The sequence below is a fragment of the Sturnus vulgaris genome, chromosome 5 (genome assembly GCF_052056855.1).
Source record: "Sturnus vulgaris isolate bStuVul1 chromosome 5, bStuVul1.hap1, whole genome shotgun sequence".
In the NCBI taxonomy this organism is placed as follows: Eukaryota; Metazoa; Chordata; class Aves; order Passeriformes; family Sturnidae; genus Sturnus; species Sturnus vulgaris.
Window position 1 is genome coordinate 70,801,518 of NC_142247.1, and position 12,576 is coordinate 70,814,093.

Here is a 12,576-nt window from a genome sequence, read left to right on the forward strand (position 1 = left end):
GATGGCTGAAGGTGACTTTTTGTGCCGAAGGAGCAGGTGAATGAATTGCTTGCATCCCTGCAAGGTGAAGGGTGAGAGGATGTAAACGTGGTATTTGCACCACTTAATTAGTGTCTTGTCTTTTTTTTTTTTCTTCTTTTCTTCTGTCTTCACTCAGAGTCAGGATTAAAAACATGAAGGAGACGAATTCTCTTGTGTTTGGGCTTGGTTGTTTATTAAATCTTAAGTACAGAGAGTTCTGCAACACTTCTAGCTACCAGCTAAAAGTGAGCAAAATGGAGCTGAATCTAGCTAGTTACAAGGTCTCTTAAAGCTAAACAGTCCAATAAAGAACTTACACCTGTATTATTTGTATTTTTGACCCAGTAACCAAACTCCTGTGACCCACAGTGCAGCACTGACTGTCCAACCAAAAAACCTGAAACCATGAAGAAAAATGAAGACAGAAAGAGACAACACCCAAAAACCTCCATGTTGTCCCATACCTTTTACTGTATTCTAACACCTTCAGATTCAAAACCCTTCACCATGTGAACTCACACATTAATATTTTAACTACACACCCGTGATTTTAACTCCATCACTCAAATTTGCAAGCCTTCTTTAAGGCCTCAGGTCAAAAGCAGTGTTCTCCAGGGGGTCAGTGTCAGAGAGCACAGCTCAAAAATCCCAGGTTTTATGGGATCCAACACGAGGAGATTAATTCCCCTCTCTTCTTGCCATGTCCCACCTGTATCTCTCTGCTCTCTTCCCCCATTCCCAGATCCCGAGGGAGAGCAGTGCTGTCTGTGGGTGATTCCAGGCTGGGTGGTGCTGATCACACTTTTATGTGAAGCCTTGGAACAAAGGGATGTGACAAAGTGCAAGTGGAGCTGATGGATTTGCTGCTATTCTTTATCTCCATAATCTGATTGCAATTGATAAGTAAAGCCACTAAGACAGAGCAGAGTCACTTCCCAATTATCAGCACCCGTCTTTATTTTTATCCCTTTAAAAAAATTTATTTTCAGTGGAAGCCAAGTATTGACTTTGACTGAAGGGAGATAATTAATCACAGTACTTATGAGTAGATCATTTACTGCTGGGTGGGTACCTGAGGCTCATGGAGTCAGGGCAGGCTGACCTGGGTTTGTGGCACACTGTGCTCCTGGGATCTATGAGGCAAATTTCTCTTCTCATCTTGGGCAGTTTGACTGGGAAGCAGAAAGCCAGAGCAGTGGGATCCCAGAAGAGTATATCTATAATGGGATGTTTGGGGTGAAGACAGCTGATCCTACTGCATGGCAGTACCTCAGTAGTTAGTGGTGACCCTTTTGCCAGGACAGTGTCCTGTTCAGCTTCCTGAGGTGCAGGGAGTTAATGGAGGGGAGTTTTACAAGATTTTGCATCATTTAAAAAAACAAAACCAACAGTATAATAGCATCCACTCACGCTGTCTGCACACACTGATGGTTTTCTCCCACAGCATCTCACATCCCCCTCTTCCACCCATAGTTCTGCAGCTGGGCTGGAGTCTGTAGCCAGTGCAAGCTTCAAAAAATGAAAAAGCAACTCCCAAACCACCCACTGCTTTTTTTATTGTTAAAAAGAGAGCAGTTAATTAAGGACTAGAGGAACCCAAGGGGAATGGTGTGCATGTCTGTGAAGGGCTCAAAGGATGTTGGGAAGCAAAGTGTCCTGTGGACAGTGAGGCAGCTTTTTGCTCATGAATTTGTTTTGACCCAGAGGATATAAGTAGATCATTTCTGGAAACCCTGAATGGCAGCAGGAAGGATAAAAGTCGCATTGTACTGAAATTCAGTGTAGGTGAATAGAAAAACCTGAAAGAGAGTTGTTCAGGTGAGAACCTAAAGCATGTGTTCATGCCTTTATCTGTTTTTTTTTTCCCCTGTCAGCTTTTTCTAATCAAGGAGTGCTTTTTCATGCAGAGTTTGGCATGCAAGGATTAAAGTCTGTGTGTTGGCCCTTTCTTGGGTCAAGACCATAGAAACTGCAGCATAATCTTTCTTCTCTTAGAAATGAAATCAGGGTGGTTTGGCTATCCTGAACAAACAGAACGCAGCTCACATGGGCTAAACACTAATTTGAAGTTTGCACTTACTCAGTTTTATTTTTTAAAAAAGTGAGATAATTAAGAGCAAGCAGATCAACCAACAGCTTAAAGAATCATCTACTCAGAGAATATGAGAGCTACACATTCTCCTACATTCATCATATTTCCTTCCAGGATCTGTTCATTAGCCTGTTGTAAATTCACTTGAATGGGGCCACAGAGCACTGCTGGTCCAGAAGAGTCTTTTGTGCACCTGTACTCTTTGATGGACAGTTGCTTATGGCTTCTGGTTTCCATGAAAGTCCTCTCCATGTAATATTTTCCTTGAACACTATTTAATAGACAGGTGTATAGAAAGCAATGCCTGAGCTCTGAAGTTGGGGTCTCATGATATTCATGGCTTGTGGCTCACAAGGAAATCAGATCAACAGCTTTTGATGCACTTTCTTTTCTTTTCTGGACTGAATTTGCATTATTTTGTGATCCAGTTCAAACCACAGAACTCTGCTGCTGTGAGAACAGAAGATTGTTTGAAGTTTTAAGTGAGAAATTTGTTTGAAGATGTTTTTAGCCCCATTTGGCTTTTTTTCAGGGAGCCCACGAAAGAATTCAAAGCAAACAGTCATTTATATAAAAAAATGCCATTAAAGCTGTAAGTAAATTTTTTAAATGTTGGTTTTACTTAATTTATTTTGGAAATTCTTAATAGGGGATCTGGCTTTGTAGGGTATGCAGTGGAGTGTGTTCCCAGCCCTGAAGGTCTTGGGGAGGGCTCAGAAACAGCCTGAGCCTTTTGCTTAGGGACAGCACTCAGCCCCCATCCTGTTTTCACATCCAGTCTGGTTCACAAGGATGTAAATAGTTCAGCAAGACGAATGAAAATGTGGAGATTCAACCGTTTCCTGTCAAAATGCTGTTTTATCAAAATGGAAATATTTTGTGAGAACATGTCAGTTTTGACAAATTGTTTTGATGGGTGAAGTCTAAACAAATTGTTTTAGCATTCTATGTTATTTTGATATAAAGACATCTCATTTCGACTCCATCATTTAGACCTTTATAACATAGCTACAACATTTATATGTTAATATTTTTATAACTTACAAATATTGCATCGAATGTGTGACAACTTTAAAATTAAAAGAAAATGTCAATATTGTAAGCTTTCTATAGTTTTGCAATATGCTGTTTAGCTTTTAAAAAACTGCATATCTTGTCACAGAGTCACAGAATGCTTTGGGTTGGAAGGGACCTTAAAGATCATCTTTTTCCACCTCCCTGCCATGGGCAGGGACACTTATCACTAGACCAGGATGTTCCAAGCCCTGTCCAGCCTTAATTTTCCTGGCTGGGTGACCTTTGGCAGATCTCCACTGTAAGGCCACCCATCCCTGCTGGGTGGAGTGCCTGGAATTCCCTTGTGTTGCCCTTCAGGTGCTCTCCTGCTGATCTCTGATCCTTCTCTCCAGGCTGTGGGCATTTCTTTCTGGCACCAGCACCTTCACTTTAATGTATCTTAAATATATATCTGATTTTTATATCTAATATATATATGTATATCTATATTAAATATTGAACATCCTGAATTATTTGTTTAGGAAATTAATTTAACCTGGTATTTTAGTTTATTTCCTGGTATTTTTAGTTTATTTATAACCTGGTATTTTAGTTTATTTCACAATAGAGGGAGAAGAATTGCCTGGGTCCTGCCCAGCTGTAATTCCCCTTGTCAACTATTTTTGTTCTTTCCATTCCTAGGAAAGAGTTAAATTTTTAATGATAAAAATAGTTTCCACATTGAGAGTGCTGTCTGTTAGCAGATTAATCTGAAAGATCTTAAACGTTTTATAAAGCTGTTTAAGATGCTGTTTTTCATATATGAGAAAATTAAAACTCTGCTGTTTAGAGGTTGATGGGTTCCAGGGGGGATTCTCCAGCAGAGGTGTCGACAGGTTGCTGGTGATCCTGGGTTATTAAAAAAAAAAAAGAAACCCAACATAAAGAGTGTTTTGTTGTTTTTTTGGTTGTTTTTTGTTCTTTAAGGTATGGACAAAAATGAGCATAATTTGATGTTGTTGCTTGTTGGGCACATCTATCCATGGGACGTGCTGAGGTGTTTCTAAGCAGTAGCTTATTTTTAGGTGTTACATGCCTGTAAGTTATTTGTGCTACCATTCCTTTATTTTACCAAATGTAGCAGTTCAGATCCCTGAGTCTCGTTCTTGCCAATCAAGTGGGTGCCTTGAGGGGAAAAAACAGTCATGAAAAGTAAAAAACCAACCATGTTCTTTCCATTGTCTTGTCGGTCTTTTAGATTTCAGGGTTTTGCCTGCACTTTGAAGTGTCCTGTTCTTGGAAAAAAAAAAAAAAAAAGAAGGAAAATGAGAATTTCTGTGTAAACCCATGACCTGAGAGGAGTGGCTCTCAGCAAAACAGCAACTACTAGAAAACGAGATAAAATCCCAGGAGTTGCTAATGTGATAATAGTATCTCATATTCACTGAATGGAGTGCCTGTCATGGGACTGTGAATGTGCTTTTAATCCCTTATTTCTCTAGAGAGGGAGATAAATCTGAACCCATTATGTGCTGAGGCTGAGGCAGGGCACAGAGATTTACAGGGTTGCAGGGAATGAAGCTGCTGTCCTGTGTCCAGGGGGATAGGAGGGGATGGGGTGTGCTTTGCTCCAGCATTTCCAGCTGCTCTTGGAATGGTTTTCATGGTCAGCACACACAGAGCAAGGGGAAAGGGCTGGGTTTGAGCAGCTGATGGGGAAAACCTGATGATAAATACTAATGGTACTTTGCACATCAGCCAGTGAGCAGCCCCTGCTCCTCAGGTGATGCCAGGTCCAGCCTGGAGTCTCAATTCACAGCTTAAAGGAAAATGAGACCAAAGAGTAAAACTGGGGAAATGGCAGTGGCTCAGAAGGGGAGAGAGGAATGGGAGTCAGAGACATTGTGGGAAAGGTGAACCAAGTAGAGAAAAGTGGAAGAATTTGAGGGACATTGGATATGATCTGTTTTTTGGTGGAGCTCAAGTCTCTGGAAGGGGCACTCAATTTTATAACCTGAGTCTTATATGTTAGAAAGTTCCTTTTTCTTTCTTATTTAAGAATTTGCTGTAATATTTGCCCAACTAGAAGGTGATCTCTGAAATAATTATTTTTTCATGGAAGCAGACAGCTGCAAGGACCTGGCTTTTATTTTGCAGGTGTGGATAATTTCACTGAAGTCTGTTGGGAGTGGCACAGCCTTCACCTGCCCATCACTGAGTCTGGGAACTGGTGCATCACTCCAGCTGCTCCTCAGGAGCTGGGGAGGGAAATTGGGATCTGTTCTGTGGTGGTCTGGGTTCAGATGGATTTTCTTCTCTGTCCTGAATGAATTCAATCTGGAGCAGAACTACAGGGAAAGTTCCCGGGGTCTTCTGAGAAAATAGATCTATTGAAAGGTGAAGAAAGCATGGCTGGCTAAAGCCCATGGACCACTCCTGATTCACTGAATTTATTTAAGGCAGGGAAAAATGTCTTGAAAACAGGAATGCTAGTGGAGTTCAGGTCACCATGGAGCAGAATTCTTTGTCCTGGCCACCTTCCCTTCCCACCAGCTGGCCAGCCAGCTGCAAAAAAACGCCAAAACTACATCAGAGTTCTTGCTGAAAAAAAAAACCCAAAACCACAGCAGAGTTCTCCCAGCCTGTCCAGCAGCAGGAGAGGTTCAGTAGAGCCTTTTCCTGTAGCTAATGAGGGAAAATGGGAAATAGTGATTGAAAGTTCACTGCTTCAGTCCCCAGGTGCTGAGTCTGATGTGCCAGAGGAGCATCAGCATTTCTGGAGAGGGATGCTCAGGTTGGGCACCCATGCATTGCACTGACAGATATTCTCATTTACCCAGCAGATTTTCCTTAGTTCGAATATATTTGTTTAACATTTTGCTTGGTCCTCAAAGGCTTTTGCAGATATCATGATCATTCAGATTCACTTCATTACTACTAAAAATTAATATTTGCATTGTGGTGACTTGAACTGTAAAACTGAGAAGGCTGATTGTGCTCTATAGGCACAGAGGAGTGTTCAAATCCCTGTTTCTACAACTTTCAATGCAATTTATTGTCTCTCAAAGGTTTTCAAAGTCGTTTTATTCATGCCACAAAGGCAGAATAAAATAAAGGAAAACCCTAGAAATTAGATTTGTATGGGAAGGATGATTCTGAAACCACCTAGAAACTGAGAATAGCTCAAGGTTTTTTTTGTTTGTTTTGGGGTTTTTTTGGTTTTTTTTGGTGTTTTTTTTTTTTTTTTTTTTTTTTTTTTGTTTTGTTTTGTTTTTTGTTGCTGTTGTTGTTGGTTTTGGGGTTTTTTTTGGTTTTTTTTTTTTGACTGAGCCTGAAAACAGAGGTCACCTTGGGACTTTCGGACTTTGTGAGCCTCTAATTCAGATCTGAATGTGGAGAGAGGCATCAGCTTATTTAGATGTCAAACCATGAGGTGCAAGTCTTTTAAAAAGGACAGGGGATTTTTTTATTTTCTCTCTGGAAGGCCCTGGAAGGGAGACTGACAGACAGCCAGATCTGTGAATCAGGCACCGTTATGACATCTCCAGTTGGGCATCTGGAAGTGGAAGCCCCTGAAATCTGTTAATCTGTTGTCAACTTTGAAAATCCTATTCTCCCCCTGTCTCTCCCCCCCACTCCTGCCAGCTTTGAAAGTTCAAACTGTGTGCTTTTTATCACATTTGTCATTCCTTGGTAGTGAAGCTCTGGCATTCAGAAATTTGGATGACAACTTTGTGGGAATGAGCCAAAATCGAGTTCAACTTGCACCTTTCTGTGCTGCACCCAGTGCTGTTCTCAGGGAGAGGCAGAATCTGAGCTAGAGGGACTCCAGCCTCGTTCATTACCACAATTACTGTCCTCTCCCTGATGCCAGAATTCGGCTTGTTTTTCTCTATCCTGAGGTAGGTGGACAGGAACTGATGAGGTGTACACAGCAGGAGTGTTGAGAGAGAAAGTGTCATATCTAAACCAATTCTTCTCAGGCTGTTCTTTCATCTTAAATACTGCAAAGGTCATAAATCTTCTGGAAGTCATGCAAAATCAGTGCTGCAAAAGACTTAGAATGGTTCCAGGCAAACAGTATTTTATGGAGGCTCAAGTCCAGCAGTGCTAGGTTTGATAATTTTAAATACATTTAAAGGCACGTTTAAAGTAATTTAGATATCTAAACTGGATGTATAGCTCAAGCTGGGAGAACTGGCTTTTGGGGGAGGAGCACAGCTCAGATATGAGGTTGAGGTAAGGTGCACTGGGCATGGCTTGTGTCTATCTGTGCCCAGTACTGTGGATTACTGTAGGGTAATGGTCTTTAAACGATTTTTTTAGTTGTTTAGTCAAAGGAAGTATTGAAATCTTCAAATGCTTGTGATTTTTCCCTTTGGTAGGTGTTTCTGAGTTAGCAACATAACTGCATTCCTGATGATTCTCTCACATATAAGTAAGATTGTTTTTGGGAGAAAACAAAGTTTCAGATGTAATTTAATTCTCATTTACAGGCAGGTGGAATTAAAGTCTAATTTCTGGATTTCTGATTGCAACTGCACAGCGCATTTGAAGAGGTATCTCTGTATCTGAAGCTGAGATTTGCTGAATTGTTGCCTTTATGTGTCCACTCATTTCAATGTGAATCCTAGAGGCAGAGTTTATATATTTCATTTCAAATCTTACAAAACTGCATTCATGTCCTAAAGTAACGCTGGTTCAGTGTTTACCTCAGAAATTATTATTTTTTTCTGAGTGAAGCAGAAGTTCCTTAAAAAGGAAAGACTTTTAAGTCTTTCTTCTTGCTAGTGCATTGATTCAGCAGCTGATATATGATGTTCTCAGGGCTGATTTTTCTACTTCGTTGGAAAAGCACCTGGAGTTTCTGGTCTCCTGTCAAGGAATTGAAAGTTTGCACAGCTTCTTTTTTTCCTAGAGGTCATTAGTGAACATACAAAGAGACTTTATAAATCACATCTGAGCCCGGGTGATAAGCAGGAAACGAGTGGTTACACAAGCAGTGCCCAATTCTGAATGGGAGAGATGGGGATGATGAGCCACGATGTTGTAAATCACTGTCAGTGGCTGCAGTGGAGCAGCACCTTCTCTTTTTTTGGGATTTCACTGTGTGCACAGGTTGCCCAAAGAACTGGACAACAAACCAGCTTTTTTCCTGGTCTGAGCTGCAGTTGCATCCAAAAATTGAGAGCTCGTAAATCCTGAGGAGATGTTTCTAAAATGATTGAACCACAAGATGGTTTGGGTTGGAAGAGATGTTAAAAGATCATCCAGTCCCACCCTCTGCCATGGGCAGGGACACCTTCCACTATCCCAGGTTGCTCTAAGCCCCATCCAGCCTGGCCTTGGACATTCCAGGGATGGGGCAGCCACAGCTTCTCTGGGCACCCTGTGCCACTGCCTCATCCCCCTAATAATGAGGAATTTCTTCTTAATAAATACACCAGGTCCACTGTATGACTCACACGTGGCAAGTCTCTGCAGTCTGCTGTGCTAAGAATTTATTTTCTTGCCTCCCCTTCCCCAGCAATCAAGGAGAAATACATGGACTGGACAGAGTTTCTCATCCAGGATCTGACCGGCGCCAGGACGGCCCCTGCGAATTTGCTGGAAGGTGTATGTATTAGATTGCAGTTCCTCCTCTTCCTCACTGTGTGCTTGCAGTGTCTGTGTGCCAGCCCTGCCCCAAAATCTGTGCCAGCCATGCCTGGACTCTGCTGGCTCTGCTTCTGACCCAGTCACGGGGAGTTTGTTTTGCCTTTCAGTTCTTTAGGAAGTTGGGTGCTCAGAAAAAGGCCTGGTGGGGGAAGGAGAGCATGGAGGGGATCCACAGGAGGGAGAGCTCAGCCCTTCAGTGCCCCATTAGATCCATCAGACTGGTGACCTGAGCTGCCAATCCATCTCTGCCCCATCCCTGGAAGTGTTCAAGGCCAGGTTGGATGGGGCTTGGAGCAGTCTGGTCCAGTGGAAGGTGTCCCTGCCCATGGCATGGGGTTGGAACTGGGTGATCTTTAAGGTCCCTTCCAACCCAAACCATTCTGTGAATCTGTGGCACAGGTTGGAGAAGGAGTTTAGTAGGCTGATGGGGGACAATGCCAGGGGGAAACGCCCCCTCAAGGACATTCCATCCACCTAAATCCAGCAGTCACATTTAGTGGGGAAGTTGTTGGGTGAGATGCCTCAGTAGAGCAGAAGGGTCCATTTTTCAAATGCACCCAATTCAGTCTGTGCAGCAAATCCCCAGGGTGATTGCACCTGGGACAGCCTCAGTGTGCCTTGAGATCCTGGATAAAAATCCCACAGCTGCACCTTGAAACCAGGGGCAGCTTTTGCATCAGACCTGCCCTGCTCTTTTTGGATGCTGTGGGGGAATTTGGAGAGGAGAGATGGTCCTGCAGGAGCCCCTCATTCTTTGTCCCTCTGCATTTAGGCTGAGAGCAAGGGCATACAGGAATTTACCTTGTGAAAGTGCTCATGTTGGTTTTGTGGGAGGCCAGTGTGCATCCGGGCACCATTTTTGATCATTTTGTCCCTGGTCACTTCCACCATCCACAGCTGTATTCTTTTTCCACATACCCAAGCAGTATGAATGTACCTGGCAGGGAGAATTACTATTGTACCATTAGAGTTTTTTTTCCCCCTAGTCTTTGGGATGAACATCCTTTTGCAGACCCCAAATAATCCCTATTCTCAGGCCTGATGCATCCCCATTGCTGGGCTGCTCCCAGGTGGCACAGGCAGAAATCTGTCCAAGCCCCATATCTGGTGTGTGCCAAACCTCCCCTTTCTGCAGGCAGGGAAGAGAGGCAGCCCCAGGCAGAAAAGCAGAGAAAACACTGTGTTGGTTTGAATCAGTTTCTGACCCTTTTCTGGTGTTTTTGTGCTCAGTGCTGTCTGTGTCGTGCAATGTATGTCGGCCCCTGTTGACAGATTTGCTGTTTGTGAGTGCTGCAGATTGTTGTTAGACTGTTAAATCAATATGTAGTGCTACTTTTAAAATCTTTTTTTACATGCCAGCTACGCATGTGAAGGGTTCTTGCATTATGGTAAATGTTAATATTTCATGCAAGCCGATTATTAATCCTAGCCATTCAGTTCTCATGGGGTAAGTGACAGCCCATTGGCTTAAAATTTAGCACACAAATCAGGGAAGCAATATTCACTTTGATACAGCCAGGGATTTATTATAATAAGTTAAATCATTACACCATCGTTTCATATTAAAGAATATTTTGTTGCAATGAAGCAGTTGTATGAGAGGACAAAAAAATCCACATTAAAGTGGATTTCTGCTGTATTATTAAATTCTGACACTACATTTTGCCATGAAATAATATTTGAAGAGATTATACAGATGCTTGCAGTGTAGAAAAGTAGCTTATTATGGCATATATATTGTTCTGAGAAATATCTATTAATCATAAAGCTGTTTAAAATTGTACATGTGATAAGGTCTTAGTTAATTTTAATTGCATTTTTTTACCATATTCTCATTCTCTTGCCTGCTTTTTTGGATTAAGAGAGTTGTATGAAAATCAGTTGCATCTCAAAATTTGAATGTTTACAATATTCAGTAGGAAAAAGAACTTTTTGAAAAATAAGGTTTTCTCCTTATTTTGTTTTGTAGCCACTGTTAGAAAGAACCATCCTGGACTGACTCTTGATTTACAGAATTAATATTTTTAAAAGTAATGTGAGATGTTTATATGGTTTAATTAAGTCAAAGTGGGACAAACACACAGGAAAAAGAAGTCTCTTTTTAATGTATTTTGCCTTTGCTTAGCATCTCTTTGGGGACCAATGCTTCCAAGTCTTGGGGTCATTTTAATGCTGCTCTTAAAACCCCGGAACTGAGACATTGCATAAGAATTCAAACTTGTATTTAATAAAAAAAATAAGAAACTTAACCATTATGTTAAAGCTTGAGAACGCAGAGATGCTCACAGTAACAGAACAAAAACACTGAGCCCCAAAGGGGTTGTTCTGCAGAGCATCTCATGGTTTTTTAGTGCCTGTGCTTGCAGGTGGGAAGTTACACACATGTGTAAAAGGCTGCAAAACTGGGATCCCAGAAGATAACCATGTGGAAGCAAATAACCTCAGTCACTGGGATTTCTTGGGCATGGTGGATTGACCCAACAAATCCTGTGAGCCTCAGGCTTGGATCCAAACCTGCTTTTGGCTTTGAGCTTTGGAATAACCCCCACAGACTCCTGCATCCGTGGCTGGGGGGGATGATTTGCTCTCCATGCCAGTAGAAATAAGATAAAGCTGATCTTTAGTGAGAGAGATCAGTACACAAAATGAAATTTCTGGGTCATGCACATATTTACCTTTTAGGTAAATATTAGGGTCCAGTCCTGTGGTTGGTTCTTATCAGCTGCAATCAATGAGAATTTGTTTGAAATCCTCCGATACAACTGGGCTTTCAGTAGTTCAGGAGCATCCTAAATGGATGTGCCTTACAAGCTGTTCCACCTTTTATTATTCTTTTTTTGTTGTTGTTGTTGATGATGTCGGTTGAGAAATTAGCACAACTGTTGTTTTCTGTTTTACTTCTGAATTTGCACTTGGAAGACATTGGGTAAAATAGAAGAAGAACAGACTGTTTGCTGATCGCTTGGATGATGGTGTGAAAAACAAAAATAATCTTCTGCTGTCATCTGTTTCCTTGAGAAGTCTTCAAATAAAGTTTAAAATAAGGAGTTTTGCTTCTATTCAAACAGCCTCTGCGAGGAAAAAACCCTGTAGACCTCATTACAGTTGATTCCTTAATAGAGCTGCAGGATTCCCAGAATCCCTTTCAGTACTGGATAGTTAGTGTGGTTGAAAATGTTGGAGGAAGATTACGCCTTCGCTATGTGGGATTGGAGGAGACTGAATCCTATGACCAGTGGTTGTTTTACTTGGATTGCAGACTTCGACCAGTCGGTTGGTGTCAAGAGAATAAATACAGAATGGACCCACCTGCAGGTAAAGAACCCCCCTGAAATATTGTCTCCCTTCAGTGCTGTTCACTGGTGTTTTGAGATACTCGTGCAGCACCTTTGTCCTTTTCCAGCATTCACATTGCTTTGTCAGTAGTTTCTGGCTGTGGCACGAACGGGAGGGGAGATCCATCCAGTTTGGGTTCAGGGTGGGTCAGGTGAACCATATTCTTTATTAAATAAATTGTTGGAGTCTTTGCAAGTCTATCAGACCATATGAAACACCAGGAGATTGCACCTTGGAGAAGAAGCTCTTGAGAGCTGAGTTTAGTGTTCAGAGCACCTTGGATGGAAAGGGTTGGGATCATAGATTGATCCACCTTCTCCTGTGTAGGTTAACAGTGTGTCCAGGTCTGTGCCTCATTTTCTTTGTGCTGTGGGTGAAGTTTTTCCATGAGTATTAAATTCCCCTCCTCTGGAAAGGTGTTTCTGATGTGGCTTCTGTCCCTCACACCTGATGAGGAGAGTTGACCCTGACAT

The 12,576-nt window shown here is 41.9% G+C and overlaps 1 protein-coding gene across 3 annotated transcripts in view; it reads left to right on the forward strand.

The window, feature by feature from the left end:
• The window catches only part of SFMBT2 (Scm like with four mbt domains 2), a 104,149-nt gene that overhangs the window by 37,084 nt on the left and 54,489 nt on the right, over nucleotides 1-12,576 (forward strand). For 2 of the 3 annotated variants that reach the window (XM_088165960.1, XM_014884756.2), the window contains exons 5-6: nucleotides 8,637-8,725; nucleotides 11,836-12,082. In XM_088165960.1, the coding sequence (XP_088022086.1) occupies nucleotides 8,637-8,725; nucleotides 11,836-12,082 (336 nt within the window). Of the gene's footprint in view, nucleotides 1-8,635; nucleotides 8,726-11,835; nucleotides 12,083-12,576 lie in introns of those variants that run through there. The other variant, XM_088165961.1, reaches the window with a different exon arrangement.